This window comes from Ictidomys tridecemlineatus, chromosome 10 (assembly GCF_052094955.1).
Source record: "Ictidomys tridecemlineatus isolate mIctTri1 chromosome 10, mIctTri1.hap1, whole genome shotgun sequence".
Classification (NCBI taxonomy): domain Eukaryota; kingdom Metazoa; phylum Chordata; class Mammalia; order Rodentia; family Sciuridae; genus Ictidomys; species Ictidomys tridecemlineatus.
The window spans coordinates 124,246,493-124,262,551 of NC_135486.1; the positions used below are offsets into that span (position 1 = coordinate 124,246,493).

Consider the following 16,059-nt stretch of genomic DNA (forward strand, 5'->3'; position numbering starts at 1 on the left):
CCCAGTGGCACTCAACCACTGAGCCACATCCCCAGCCGGTTTTTGTATTGTATTTATAAACAGGGTCTCACTGAGTTGCTTAGGGCCTCACTTAATTGCTGAGGCTGGCTTTGAACTTGTGATTCTCCTGCCTCAGCCTCTAGAGCCACTGGGATTACAGACGAGCCCAGTTTATATATTTCTAATAAGCAATTGAAATACATGTAACTGGGCTGGGGATGTAGCTCAAGCGGTAGCGCACTTGCCTGGCATGTGTGGAGCGCTGGATTCGATCCTCAGCACCACATAAAAATAAAATAAAGATGTTGTGTCCACCGAAAACTAAAAAATAAATATTAAAAAATTCTCTCTCTCTCTCCTCTCTCTCTCTCTCTCTCTCTCTCTCTCTCTCTCTCTCTCTCTTTAAAAAAAATACATGTAACTACTAAAACATTAAAAGTAGGCATACAGGGCTGGGAATATGGCTCAAGTGGTAGTGCGCTCGCCTGGCATGCGTGCGGCCCAGGTTCGATCCTCAGCACCACATACAAACAAAGATGTTGTGTTCGCCGAGAACTAAAAAATAAATATTAAAAATTCTCTCTCTCTCTCTCTCTTAAAAAAAAGTAGGCATACCACTAAAGGTCACATTATATATCAATAGGCATAGATATTTCATCTTTGTAAAAGTAACTGAAGTAAGTAGGTTCTTGGAAATAACTGATTTATAACTGGTTCTTGGTAAATACGCATAGGATCTGAATCTCTGATGCCTTTAACATTTTATGGAACCTTTCATCCATTTTCTTTCCCCCTCTTTTCAATCTCTCTCTCTTCTAACATATTCTCTGAGATCACCACTATACAAAATTCTTACCAAAAGGCTTCCACCTGAGGGGTCAGTCACCAAGGTCATTCCCAAGTACTTGGAGGTATAGTTGGAACCTGTAAGCACCAGAAGGTTGGTCTGAAGGAACTCAGGCAATCCAGATGTATTGGGGCCAGCCTCAATTTCCCTAAGATCCCATTCTTCCCTGCTCCCTTACCAGCTTCTCACCTCTCAGGCTGACTGGCTCGCAGTGTCCACTGCTCGTCTGGCACTGATAGAGGCTTCCTGTGCTGTTCCCCTCACCTGGAGCTCCCACAATAACCCTGGGGAGAAATATCATTTGTGAGCTGGAGCTGTCCAGGTCTTTACCCACCCACTCCTGCCTATTAAGCAGGATCAGATCCCACTACGGATCTCAAAGCCATGTGACCACACCCCTCTGGGGACACTCCTCAGCCCCCACCTCTTCTCTCCTGAATCCCAGAGAAATAATTCCTCACACATGAATGCTAGAAGATCAGATCCTTTCCATTTACAGTCTAGAAAATTTGAGGCCCAGAGAATGATCTCCCAGAGTGTCACTCATTCAGCCATCCATTCAAAAGTCATTAATGGCTTACCTACTGTGTGCTAGGCTGGAGAATGTACTAGAAAGAGGGGGAGGGACAAAAATCTCTGCCTTCAAGGAGTTCACTGTGTAGTCAGAGAGAGTCAAAAGCCCAGGATGGGATGCAAAGTGTTCTAAGGACTGTAATGTCTCCCCTGTTAGGTACTTAGGTGGAGCCTTAATGATTGTCCCCTTCCTACTATTTGATAGCCTTGCTCCTGTCTCCAGAGAACGCCTTCAGAAAGGAGACCTGCCTTGTTTCATTGACTGGCCGGCAGGAGGTAGGTGAAGCATCCACCAGAGGCAGGGGTAGTCTCTTGGTGGGCACAGAAGCACCTGGTCTTGTGTACTGTGCCAGGCAGGGAGGATTTGGCCGGGGTGGGGGGGATATCAGCTCACCCATTTCCAACCTGTAGGACTCGGTACCCAAAGTGCCTCCCGGCGTGTGGGGTGGAAAAGTGCTGCACATTCTGCACGTCCAAGTTGTAGCTGGAGGCAGGAGCTAAGGGAGGCAAAGGTGCTCAGTTGCTTCTGACCGGAGCTCCCACAATGTCCCCCACACATCAAGAGCCTAGGAACTGACTGGCCACTGATCATACTTCTGGTCCCCAAAACTCGGCCCACCTTCCCCAGGCCACCAATACCCAGACAGAACTAGACAATGTTCTTGGATTTTCCCTCAAAGTCCTTGACTCTGGGGAACAGGAAAGCAGCACACTCTGCCGCCCAGAGTTCTGGAAGTTCTTCCCAAGGCGTGAGAAGGACACCACTTCCCTTTTGGCCTATCAGCAAAGAAGGAAAAATGAAGAGCTTGAGGCCTGTGAGAGAGGAGCAGGTCAAAGGGGGCCCCAAGGTACAGGGGTGCCTAGGCTTCTAGGCAGGAACCAAGATGGGGATTTCCCAAAGCAGGCTGTGCCTCCTCACACACCCACTTCTCCCATGATAGGGGCCCCAGGTACCCAAGAAAGACCAGCCTCGGGAACTCAACATCTTCTGAATCCTCATCTCAAGCTCCCCAACCCCACCAGAGATGGGTCTCTTCCTGAAATGCTCTGTCTCAGATTCCCCCCCAGCCCATCTCCCATATCAGGCAACTGGGCATCATCTGCAAACCAAATGGTTCTTTCCCACCCTGTTTTCCTTACGGGCATCAGAACTAGTTCACAGCATCCTGGGATGTCAGGGAGGCTAGTACCTTTGTTTTTGTTTAGCTGAAGGGATAGAGACCCACGAAGGAAAAGGATTTGCCGAAGACCAGGCATAGCAACTGAATTCCACCGTCTCCTTTAACCCCACATGCCCTTTCTAAGGCTGCACTCTCCTCCTCTCTCACTGGACTGCCTTTGTCACCTCTCTCTGTCTTTGTCTCCATATTTTGCTCATACTTTGGGCTTTGGCCTTATTTCTCTTTCTTTTCCCCTCTCACCCTCTCAGATTCCTGGGTCCCACATTACCTATGGCCAATCCCACCCTTAGAGCAACTCCTCTTTACCCCCCTTCCACAAACTCTTTCAGTTTCCCTGGTCACAGACACATGTCCCTTCCCCCATCCCTCCCTACTTTCCTACCAAAGAAAAAGGGTCCAGACAGCAGCAGCCTCATTACGATGATGCAGGAATTCTTCATCTTTCCCATGTTGGAGGGCCCCCCAGGTCCAGGCTCAGTCTCCGAAGGCTCTTGGGATTTGCTGACAACCTCCACGGGGTGAAAGAGGGAAATGATAATGCTTAAGGGGCCTCTTGCAGTGGAACTTTCTCACAGAGGCACCAGGCTGGTGACACTGGGTGGGAGGAGGGTGAGAGGGGGTGCCTTAGGGGTTGTGAAACCTCATAGGTTCAGAGAGGAAGTGTAAGCGGGTTAGAGACATTTCCTGTGCCTACTTGCATTTTCACATCATCCAAAAGCAGACAACAGAGTGGTTTGGTTGAACAGCTGCATCATAGTCTCTCACCGCCACCAACTGAAGACTCTTCAAAAAGCTCAGCAGAGGACTGGTCGAACAAACTGTGGTATAACCGTTTGTGATGGAATGCAATGTAGCCATGAAAAAGAATGGGGGCGGAAAAGATAAATGAAGAGAGAAATTTGAGGTCGTTTTCTTCTCAACATTGGAAGATGTTCATGATACACAAGTTCATGATAGCACAAGTTGCAGAATGGAGTATTTAGTAATTGTTTTTGGTCCTAAAAAGCAAAAAATAAAATCCAGAGATTGGGAGAAAATATTTTCAAATCACATATCATGTATCATATCTGATAAGGCACTTGTATTCAGAACATATGATTCACAACTTAACAATAGGCAAATAATCTATTTTTATTTAATTAAATTAATTGATTGGTTGGCTTTTTGTGGCGTTGGAGATTGAATTGAAGGTCTTACATGTTGGGCAATAATCACTGAGCTACAGTACCTCCAGCCCTTGTTATTCTTTCTCCAAATAACCAATTTTTTTTTAAATGAGCAAAGGTTTTGATGGGTATTTCTTTAAAGATGATATACAAAAGGCCAAGAAGCACATGAAAATATACTTAGCATCATTAGTCATTAAAGAAATGCAAATCAGGTACTGGGGTTGTAGCTCAGTGGTAGAGCATTCACCTAGTACCTGCGAGGCCCTGGGTTCGATCTTCAGTACCACATAAAAATAAACACATTCTGTCCATCTATAACTACAAAAAAAAGTATTTAAAAAATTGAAAATCAAAGCCACATAAGATACCACTTCACACCAACCAAGATGACTAGAATTTTTAAAAAAGGAAAGAAAGGAAGGAGGAAGATAACCGTTGGTGAGGCCAAAGTTGGAACCCTGGAACACTGCCAATGGGAATGTAAAATGATACACCTGCTATGGAAAACAATGTGACAGTTCTTCAAAAGAGTTAAAGATAAACCTGGTGCAGCTATTCTGGAGGCTGAGGCAGGAGAATTGCCAAGTTTGAGGCCAGCCTTAGCAGCTTAGCAAGATCTATTTCAAAATAAAATACAAAAGTCTGGGGCTGTAGCTCAGTGATAGCCCCTGGGTTCAATTCCTAGTACCACTAAAATATAAAATAAAATAAAATAGAAAGGGCTGTGGTTGTATGTAGCTCAGTGGTAGAATGCTCCTGGGTTCAATCCTCAGCAACATAAAATGAACAAAAATAGAGTTACCACATGACACAGAAATTCTTCTCCTAGGTATGTATCCCCCAAAATTGAAAACTGAGCTGGGTGTGGTGACTCACACTTGTAATCCCATTGAGAGGGATTACAAATCTAGCCTCAGCAATTTAGTGAGGCCCTAAGCAATTTAGACCTTGTATCAAATTAAAAAAAAATTAAAGAGATGGGGATCTAGCTCGGGAATAAAGCATTCCTGGGTTCAATCCCCAGTACCACACACAAAAAAAAAGTGCACACTTTTTTAAAAAAATATTTTTTAATTGTAGTTGTCACAATACCTTTATTTTTTTATTTGTTTTTATTTTTTATTTTTTTATGTGGTGCTGAGGATCAAACCCAGCACCTCGCACATGCTAGGCGAGTATTCTACTGCTGAGCTACAATCTCAGCCCCCCAAAAGGCACATGTTTATACAAAAACTTATACACAAATTATTCATAGCAGCCTTATCCATAGCAGTCAAAATCTGGAAATAATCCTCATGTGCCACAATTAATGAATGAATAAACAAAATATAATATATCCGTATAATGTAACATTATTTACCCATAAACTTGAATGCAATACTGCACATGCTACAATATGGATAAATCGTAAAAACAGGCTAAGTAAAAGAAGCCAAGCACAAAAAGTCCCATAGTATATAATTTCATCTAAGAGAAAGATCCAGAATAGGGAAATCCATAGAGACAGAAATTAGATTAGTGGTAGCCAGGGATGGGGGACAATAGAGAATGGAGGGTTGACAGGGCTGGGGATGTGGCTCAAGCGGTAGCGCGCTCCCCTGGCATGCGTGCGGCCGGGGTTCGATCCTCAGCACCACATACCAACAAAGATGTTGTGTCCACCGAGAACTAAAAAAAATTAAAAAATAAAAAAAAATTTAAAAAAAAAAGAGAATGGAGGGTTGACTGTTAATGGATATAGGATTTCTTTTTTGAGGTGATAAAATACTCTGGAATTAGATAGTGGGGATGATTGTACAACTTCATGAACATATTAAAAACTACTGAATAGGGCCAAGGATGTGGCTCAGTGGTAGAAACTGGCTTAGCATAGAGATGGCCCTGGGTTCTAACCCTAGCCCCACAAAACAAAACAAAACAAAAAACCACTAAATTGTGCAATTTGAAATTTTTTTTTTCTTTTTCTTTTTCTGTACTTAGGATGGAACTCAGGGCCTCACGCATACTAAGCAACTGCTCTGCCTCCATGCTACACACCCAGCACTTCTTATTTTTTATTTTTGAGACAGAATCTTACTAAATTGCCCACTCTGGTCTGGAGCTTACGATCTTCCCACCTCAACCTCTGAGTCACTGGGATTAACAGGTATGCATTCCTGTGCCTGAGTGGAAATGAAGATTTTTATATGTGAATTATATTTTAATAAGTAATAATAATAATGAAGCTGTATGTGTATGTATTTTAAAAATCTAAAATGATATACAACCAAACTCTAAATGGTGGTTGTTTCTACAGAATGAGGTTTATGCATATCTGTGTGTGTGTGTGTGTGTGTATGAATTGATCATAGGGCCTTGTGCATGTCAGGCCGGGGCTCCAACACTGAGCTACAGCCCCAGTCCTTTTTAAATTTTTAGTTTTAGACAGGTTCTCACTAAATTGTCCAGGCTGGGCTTGAATTTGTAATCCTCTTGCCTGAACTTCCTACGTAGCTGGAATCATAGGTGTTCACTACCACCAGGGTTTATACATTTTTACATCATCTGAATTGTTTCTTAAATGAGGATGTATAGCTTTACATTCTTAAAAAAAAGCACAAAAATATTAAAAACACAACAGAATACAGGAACTATATATGTTATTGGGTAAATGGGAAGAACTCTCAGTTTCTCCCTGTGCTATGAGGAAATCCTACTCAATCAGCAAGGTTAGTTGCAGGGCCACTGCCCAGAGGAAGGAAGGCTTTTGCAGGAAGATTATCTGTAATCTCTACTGCCAATTAGTTATGTCATGACAAGTTGACTCCTGGTAATTAGATGATGTCAATCTCTTTAAAATTTTTCAGTTAAGATTACATGATTCAGGCCGGTTCTCACCTATCATCCCAGTGGCTTGAGAGGCTGAGGCAGGAGGATTGCGAGTTCAAAGCCAGCATGAGCAATTTAGCCAGGCCCTAAAAAACTCAGTGAGACACCGTGTTTCGAAATAAAAAATAAAAAAAGTGCTGGGAATGTGAGTCAGTGGTTAAGGCCTCTGGGTTTAAGCCAAAAAAGATCAGATGATTCAGATTGATTTCTTTCATTTTCTGTATAGCAATTCCTATTTACAACTAACCAAATTCTATGCTGAAATTTCAGAAAGAATATACATTTTAAAATTCAAACACCGTGGAAGAATGCAGAGAAAAAGGATAAAAACACTTTTTAAAGCCCTTCCCCACACCATTCCTAAGTTCCAAGAATAACCATTGTCAACAGTTGGAGCCACACATTCTCCATGAAAACTAAAAAAGGTTCATTTTAATAGTTAACTCTACAGGTTTTACTTGTTTGGGAAAACTGCAATGATCTCACCACAGAACATCTAAACCAAGAATTGATAGTCAACTTAGCCATCCCCAGTGTGAAAATTTTCCTTAAAGCCATCTTTGAAATGCTTGGATTAGGGCTCTGAATTTATAGAAATTTTAAGTGTTTAACTTCAAATGTTTACAAACATTTAAGCAGCAATGAATAAGACAGCTGGGATAAAAGGAATTCAATAAATGATCCATTGTGTGGATCACAATTTAAGTATATGTTACAGCAGGCAAGTGTACTCATTTTTTTAAATATTTATTTTTTAGTTGTAGTTGGACATAATATCTTCATTTATTTATTTTTATGTGGTGCTGAGAATTGAACCCAGAGCCTTGCACGTGCTTAGGCTAGTGCTCCACCACTGAGCCACAACCCTAACCTAAGTGTACTCATTTATAAATTTATCATAGTTGGTTTCAGATTTTAAAAAAGCAAAAGCCGCTGGGCATGGTGGTACATGCCTGTAATCCCAGCAGCTTGGGAGGCTGAGGCAGGAGGATTGCAAGTTTGAAGCCAGCCTCAATAATTTAGTGAGACCCTAAGCAACTTTGTGAGACCCTGTTTCAATATTAAAAAAAACATAAAAAGGGATGGAGATGTATCTCAGTGGTTAAACACCCAATTCCCAGTACAAAAAGTAAGACTAATACTATTTCAGTTCATTTCAGCTGCTGTAGCAAAATATTTTGCCTGATGAGGGCTTTTTCTGCTTCAAAAATGGTGCCTTCTTGGGGCTGGGGATGTGGCTCAAGTGGTAGTGCGCTTGCCTGGCATGCGTGAGACACTGGGTTCGATCCTCAGCACCACATAAAAATAAATAAGTGAAATAAAGGTATTGTGTCCAATACAATGCTGTTGCCTCCCAAAGGTTGAGCCCCTAAATACTACTGCATTAAGGATTAAGCTTCAACATGAATTTTGGGTGGATATAAACATTCAAACCAAAGAGTTCCACCCCCAGGGCCCTGAGTATCGAGGTCCTTTTCACTTCAAAATACATTCATTCCATCCCAATAATCTAAAAAGTCTTAACTTGATTCAACATCAACTTTACAGTCTAACTCTAAAGTCTCATCTAAATGTCATTTAATTCAGATTTGGGTGAGACTTAAGAGATAACTCATGCTGAGGCAGATTCCCTCTGCAGCTGTCATCCTGTGAAATCAAACAAGTTAAGTGATAAACGCAGCCTAACTCCCTTTTAAGATCAAGAGCCATCTTGTCACAAGTTATAAAAGATTCATTTCTGTTTTCTGTAAAACATTAGGATTTCTATTTAGCCTGGCCATATTTTGATGTTTTAAACTGGCTTGGGATGCCTGCCGGTGCCTTGAACTCACCCAGACCTGGCTTTCCCTGACCAGATAACAACCCCCTCTGAAACTTTAATGACCTCATAAACTCTGGCTTTCCCTGGCCAGATAACGACTCTCTCTGAAACCCTAGTGGCGCCTCATAAATTCTGATGTTGGGATCTAAATTTACTCCCTAATGTTAAACCATGACACAAAGAAAAGACCACCAACTCCAATTTAAATCAAATTAAAGCAAGCTTGAAATTCCCACTGGCTGAGGCTGTCTCTCCCGAAACCCTTGGGAATAGAAGACAGCCCGGCAGTTCTCTAGGAGTAGAGCTTTATAGCATAGAAAGTTGCAAAAAAGTGGGGGGGTAGGGTGGGAGGGGGTTGTCTTGAGAACTTACAGATAACAGGATTTTGACAAGTATAACACAAAGGCAGGTAGTAAATTAATGGTCCAGCACTTAGGGAGTAAATTTAGATCCAAACATCGGAATTTATGAGGCACCATTAGAGCTTCAGAAAGGGTGGTTATCTGGCCAGGGAAAGCCAGAATTTATGGGGGCCACTAATGTTTCAGAGAGGGTTATTATCTGGTCAGGGAGAGCCAGGCATGGGTGAGTGAGTTCAAGGCACAGGCAGGCATTCCAAGCAACTTTAGAAATCGCAGTAATTTATAGTAAAGCCGAAATTAGCTTTTCATGCCTTTGAGATGGTTTCCAATTTTAAAAGGGAATTAGGCCTGGTTTATCACCCAAGTGCTGAACCATTTAGACCATTAACCTACCACATGCCTTTGTGTTATGCCTGTCAAAATCCTGCTATCTGTAAATTCTTAAGACACCCCCCTTTTTTGCAACTTTCTGTGCAATAAAGCTGTGCTCCAATTACAAGCTTGCTTTTATTTGATTTAAGTTAGAGTCGGTGGTCATTTCTTTGCGTGTGGTTTAACATTAAGGTGCTTCCAAAATACAATGGCAGCATGGGATAGACATTCTCATTTCAAAAATGAGAAATAGAAAAGAGAAAACAGATCCCAAGCAAATCCAACAGGACAAACATTAACTCCTAAGGTTCCAGATTATTCTCTGTGTGTGTGTGTGTGTGTGTGTGTGTGTGTGTACCAGGGATTGAACCCAGAGGTGCTTAGCCCCTGAGTCCCATCCCTTTTTATTTTTTATTTTGAGACAGGGTCTTGTTAAGTTGCTTAGGGCTTTGCTAAATTGGTGAGGCTGGCTTTGAATTTGTGCTCCTCCTGCCTGACCCTCCCAAGTCACTGGGATTACAGGCATGTGATAGGTTGGCTGGCAGAATATTCTTCTGTGTCTTCATGTGCCACCTTTCAGACACAGGGAGTGGATGTTGGGGCCCCATGGCTTTGCTGGGCACAAGAATAGCAGCTCTTGGAATAGCAGCTGAAACAATATGCTGTGGCTCTACCAATCGGAGCTCTCAGGGGTGGACCTACCCTCACAGCCCATTAGGCATTGCCCTTGTGGGGTTTTCTTCATAGCCCTGCCCCTGCAACTCTCCTGGGCATTGCTTTAGTTGTGACTCTCTAAAATGGCCCAGTCCCTCAGCTTGCTCTCTGCATGGGCCTCAGGGATCTATGTGTTACCCTTTGAAATCTGATAGGAGGAAACCATGCCCCACAGCTCATGCACCTTGTTCACCCATGGATATGGTACTTTGTGCATGCTGCCAAGGCCACCTGGAGCCACTTTAGTCAAGCTGGAGTAGCTAAGGAGAACTGCATTGGAATGCATGAAGCAGGACCTTGAGATTATAACAACAAATCCTGAGGTCTCATTGGTACCCTGGGCCCTTCCCTTGAGACCAGTTTGCCTTCAAGGCCAGACATGCGATAGGAGTGGCAGCATCAAAGGTCTCCAGAAATGGCTTCTAAATCCTTCTTCCATGTCTTGATGAATATCATGTCTCCTTCTATCCATATCAATCTCCTTTTTAAATGTCTTCAGTGTTCTTTCATAAACATGGTATTCCATTCTTAACATGGCCAGGCTGAGAATTTTCTAAATCTTTAAGTTCTGCTTCCTTTTTTGATTATAAATTCTGTCTTTTAAAAAAGTTTTAAACATTTTTTTAAGATGGCGTCTTGCTATGTTGCCCAGTTTGGCCTCCAACTCACAAGGGATCCTCCTGCCCCAGCCTCCCAAGTACCTGGGACTACAGATACATGCCACCACGTTCAGTAATTCTGCCTTTGATTCATTTCTCTCTTCTTAAATTTTACTGTAGTCAAGAGGAGCCTTGCTATATCCTTAACACTTTGCTTAGAGATTTCTTGACTAAATATTCCATTTCATCTCTGTTAAGTTTGCCTTCCACAAAACACTAGGTCCCAAACACAATTCAGCCAAATTTTTTGGCCCTTTATAACAAGAATGATCTTACCTTATAAGGCTCTATGGTATTTGGTATCTGTTAAGGACTTTCTTTATTTTTCCAAAGAAATGGCTCCTTTTCACTGTATCCTTTGGGTAGCAGAAAGCCAAAAGGAACAGATTCTGTCCTCGAGCCCTTTTTTGAAGACACTAATTCCATTTTTTTTTAAATTTTTTAATTTTTCTGGCACCAGGGATTGAACCCAGGGGCAGTTGGCCACTGAACCACATCCCTAGCCTTATTTTGTATTTTATTTAGAGACAGGGTCTCACTGAGCCTTGTTTGAGCTTGGACTTCCCAGCCTCCACAAATATAAGAAATAAATTTCTATTATATATAAATTACCCAGACTAAAATATCCTGTTATAGCAGACCAAACAAACCAAAGCAGAAATTGGTACTGAGAAGTCGAGTACTACTGTTAACAACTACCCAAAACTGTGGAAGCAGTTTTGAAACTGGGTAAGGAACAGAGGCTGGAAGAGTTAGCGTCTTGCTGTTGCTGAGGCTGGCTTTGAACTTGCGATCCTCCTGTCTCAGCCTGTCGAGACACTGGTGTTACGGGTGAACACCACTGTGCCTGGCTCTCCACCCCTTTTTATGTTTTATTTTTTATTTTGAGACAGGGTCTTGCTAAGTTGCTTAGGGCCTGGCTGAATTGCTTAGGCTGGCTTTAAACTTGCAATCCTCCTGCCTCAATCTCCCAAGCCACTGGTATTACAGGTGAGTGCCACCATGCCCAGTCACTAATCCCATTTATGAGGGTAGATCCCTCATGCCCTAGTCACCTTCCAAATTTCTCCTGTATGTGTTTGTGTGTGTGTGTGTGTGTGTGTGTGTGTGTGTGCATGTCCATGCACACTGGGGATTGGGCCTTATGCATGCTAAACATGTGTTTTTGCCTAGGCCTCACCTTTTACTACCATTACCTTGGTGTTTAAGTTCCAATGTATAAATTTTGGAGGATCATATAATTCAAACAACAGCAAATACCTCTTCTTTCTTTCTTTCTTTCTTTCTTTCTTTTTCTTTTTTTATTTTTTTTTCCTATTTGAGAACTTCACGGCTAAGGAAGTTATGAGATTCAAGTAAGCCTAAGGATTAAAGGAAGTCAGGATCTTAAATGTGTGACAATAAGTAATTCCCCTGAGGAACTGGGCTGCAAAGATCTCAGGCTGGGATCACGGGGGAAGTCCCGAGGCAGGATGTCTCTCTCTCACACCCACCCACACACAGAAATTCTCCTTAGTCACTGGCCTTGATGTCTCTTAACTCAGATTGTCAGTTCTCAGGAGTCTCTCAATTCCATTCCTTCTGAGTGAACTTCCGCCACGTCTCACCGGAAGTATTCGTTGTCACTGCAGCTCATCCCTTGCTCACTCTTCTCCCCAACGGGTACTGCCAGATTACCCTTGAGAAGAAACCTGAGCATGTCTCTCTCAAGAGACAGATTTCTCTTGAAATTTCAAGATTTCTCTTGAGCTGGACACCATGGTGCATGCCTGTCATCCCAGCTGCTCAGGAGGCTGAGGCAGGAAGATCACAAGTTCAAAGCCAGCCTCAGCAATGGCAAGGCACTAAGCAACTCAGTGAGATGCTGTCTCTAAATAAAATACAAAATAGAGCTGTGGAGATGTGGCTCAGTGGTCAAGGGCCCCTGAGTTCAATCCCTGGTTTCCAAAAACAGAAAAACAAAACAAAACAAAACAAAAAAACAGATTTCTCTTGAAATCCTCTGATGATTTCTCTTTTATGCACATAAGATCAAGTCCAAACTCCTTGGTGTGGCTTTCAGGGCCTTCAGTCATTATTTCTCTGAACTCTCCATGTAGCTCTACCACACATCTCATCAGTGTTCAAATAGGCCACGTGTCCTGGAGAACAGTCCAGTCCAGTCGGAGCATTGGCCATACTGTCCTCTTTCTGCAGAGCCCAGTAGGAGATTTTCTGTATGACATCATCTTGCCTGCTGCAAATGAATAGTCTGAAACTCACCTGCTGGCGTGGCTGCATGGTTGTGGATCACAGAACCCAGCTCAGTGTCTGAGGCAAAAGGAGCCACACATAGTCTGAACCTGACAAATGTTAGTTCTCTTCAGAATGGCTTCCTTGCTTTGCTTAATATGAGTGGTGACATATAGGATCATGAACATGGGCCCAATCATATGGTGTCACAGGGGGAATGAATGACAAGTGATATCCTTGACTGGGAAGTTTGAAGATTTAGAGAATCTGTGCATCTAGGATGGAGCCCGCATCCTGGCTGTTCAAATCCTCTGTGTCCTCTGAGTGAGGTAAAATGATCTTAATTTTGTCTCCATGTCCTGAAAATACTTAGAGGGGATTTTCTTCTGTCCCACTCAAGAGAGCACACAACACTTTATGTCCAGCTACTTCTCAACTTCACTTGTGATCCCTGATTCAAGCCACCATCATTTTTTTGCCTGGATTTTGTGATAGTCTCTTAAGAGGTTTCCCTGCTTCCAACCTTAACCCTGCTCCAACCAGCAGTCAGAGAGATTTTTTTTTTAAATATACAAGTCTAGTTGGGTGCAGTGGTGCACACCTGTAGTCCCAGAGGCTCAGAGGCTGAGACAGGAGGATCACAATTTCAAAGCCAACCTCAACAAAAATGAGGTTCTAAGCAACTCAGTGAGATCTTGTCTCTAAATGAAAAATACAAAATAGGACTGGCCATGTGTCTCAGTGTTTGAGTGCCACTGAGTTCAAACCCCAGTACTAAAAAAAAAAAAAAAAAAAAAAATCCAATTCAGCAAGTCTTAGATGAAGTCTTAGGATATTCTTTCCTAACAAGTTCTCAGGTGCTGCTGCTGCTGGGCCAAACTTTAAGAATGCTTGATCAGGTGGCACATGCCATAATCCCAGCAACTCGGGAGTCTGAGGCAGGAGTACTGCAAGTTCAAAGCCAGCCTCAACAACTGAGTGAGGCCCTAAGAAACTTAGTGAGACTTTGTCTCAAAAAAAAAAAAAATTTAAAAAGAGGGACCAGGTACAGCACACCTTTAATCCCAGGGGCTCAAGAGGCTGAGGCAGGAGGATTAAGAGTTCAAAACCAGCCTCAGCAATTTAGCAAGGCTCTAAGCAACTCAGTGAGACCCTGTCTCTAAATAAATTACAAAAGAGGACTGGGGATGTGGCTAAGTAGTTAAACTCCCCTGATACCCTGGTACCAAAAAGGGAGGGGCTGGGGATGTGACTCAGTGATAAAGCCCCTTGGATTCAATTCCTGGTGCCAAAAAAGGAAAAAAAAAAAAAAAAAGCCCAATCTAGACAATGAAGTTAATTATACCTGTGTTTAAATCCTAACCCTGAGCTGGACCTGTGTCACACACTTGTAGTCCCAGTTTACACCCAGAGTCTGAAGCAGGAGGACCCCTTGAGCCCAGGAGTTTGAGGCCAGCCGGAGCAACATAGCAAGACCTTCCTATAATCCCAGCAGCTCAGGAGGCTGAGGCAGGAGGATCATGAGATCAAATCCAGCCTCTGCAAAAAGCCAGCTACTAAGCAGCTCAGTGAGACCCTGTCTCTAAATAAAATACAAAATAGGGCTAGGGATGTGGCTCAGTGGTCAAGTGTCCCTGAGTTCAATCCATGGTATTCCCTCCCCCCCAAAAAAAAGCCATAGCAAGACCTTGTCTCAAAACAAAAACAAACAAAACCCCAAAAACCTCACTTTGCCACTTGGTAGCTGTGTGACAGTGAGTGATTAGTTGCAGAGCAGACTGAACAAATGTTAGCTGCAGGGTGAGCTGAACACTCCACCCCATCTGTCTGGTTCCTTATCGCTTGTTTGCCTCAAGGCTGAACACTCAACCCCACTCAAGGTTGAACACTGGACCCCCACCCATCTGATGCAAAGGAAACCCATATCTAGCCCCTGCCTGGTCTCCCTAAAGACAGAAGATGACACCCTTAGCAACTGCTGTATGATCCAATCACTGTACACCCAGAGACCCCATTAGATTTTGGTTATAAAAACTCTTCCCTCTCCGCCCCCGCTCTTTCTTCTCTTACTCTCTCTCTCTGTCCGTGTACTTTGCTCTCCTCTCTCTCTCTCTCTCTCTCTCTCTCTCTCTCTCTCTCTCTCTCTCTCTCTCTCTCTCTCTCCTCTCCTCTCCTCTCCCCACCCCCTTCCTTCCCTGTTAATCTGACACCGCAGCAATAAAGATCTCTTGGTCCCTCTCCAAGTGTCGGGGTCACTTCCCTTTCAGGTGAGTTCAATAAAGAGGCTGAGCCTCACTTTCTTTATCTGCAAAAAGGAACGATAACTGTCTCAAACTTCAGTTCAAAGGATTAAATGACATCATGAACTAGAAGCTCCTGACGGGACAGTGGGGCTCAGGGGACATTGTTCTTCACTGACTGTCTAGTTCCACGAACAAAACACTCAGGGCCACTCTAGGTGAACTGGCACTAAATAATCACACAGAGACAGAAAAATGTCTTTTTCTTTGGGTCCTGTGACAGCTCCTCTGACCTTAAGGATCTATGGAAAGAGAGAGGAGAATGTGCTGACCCCTTATATTGGGGAGAACCCATTTAAATGAGGCAAGGGGTAGGATTACAAAGGAACAGGTGAGTGTAGCTCAACTCCCTCCGGGTGCCACCTACTCCTAGGGCCACACCTTGTTATTTGATCGAGGGAAAAGCCCAGGTCACCACAGTGATCTTTCATATCCCTGTGGTGTATCAGGACTTCAAGGTGCGTGCATTTCGAGTGGCCCCCCACAACTGACCACCTTTGTACAGTCATTTAGATGGTCCTTGAGTCAAAAGGAAGATCCATGAAAGTTTAACAAATAGATTAGAATGGATACTGCCAGGTGATCACCACCCACTCAGAGTAGGGTCCTTCTGGAACTTTCCTTTTGGACTGAGGTTGTAGCTTGGTGGTATATTGCCTGCCTAGCATGTTACAAGACCCTGGATTTGATATCCCCATCACTGGGACAATAAATAAATAAATAAATAGGGATAAAGATCCCTTCAGCAGAGATTTCTGGGATTCAGGCCCAGCTACTGGGAACATTGCTGATGAGATTCAAATGTCTTTTAGGGATACTTAAGGGGGGGCTTGAGAGCTCATTAAGAGAGAATGTCAGGGCTGGGGTTGTGGCTCAGCGGTAGAGCGCTCTCCTCGCATGTGTGAGACCTCTGGGTTCGATCCTTAGCACCATATAAAAATAAACAAACAAAATAAAAAT

At 43.1% G+C, this 16,059-nt stretch overlaps 1 protein-coding gene across 2 annotated transcripts in view; it reads right to left on the reverse strand.

Annotated features, from left to right (window-relative positions):
- Itgal (integrin subunit alpha L) overlaps window positions 1–3,319 on the reverse strand; it is a 45,973-nt gene extending 42,654 nt beyond the window's left edge. For both annotated transcript variants that reach the window (XM_040277580.2, XM_005323856.5), the window contains exons 1-4: window positions 2,984–3,319; window positions 1,815–1,917; window positions 1,037–1,131; window positions 857–924 (exon numbers count right to left, since the gene is read on the reverse strand). In XM_040277580.2, the coding sequence (XP_040133514.2) occupies window positions 857–924; window positions 1,037–1,131; window positions 1,815–1,917; window positions 2,984–3,050 (333 nt within the window). In that variant the 5' untranslated portion in view covers window positions 3,051–3,319. The remainder of the gene's footprint in view (window positions 1–856; window positions 925–1,036; window positions 1,132–1,814; window positions 1,918–2,983) is intronic.
- Window positions 3,320–16,059: the final 12,740 nt, after the last annotated feature.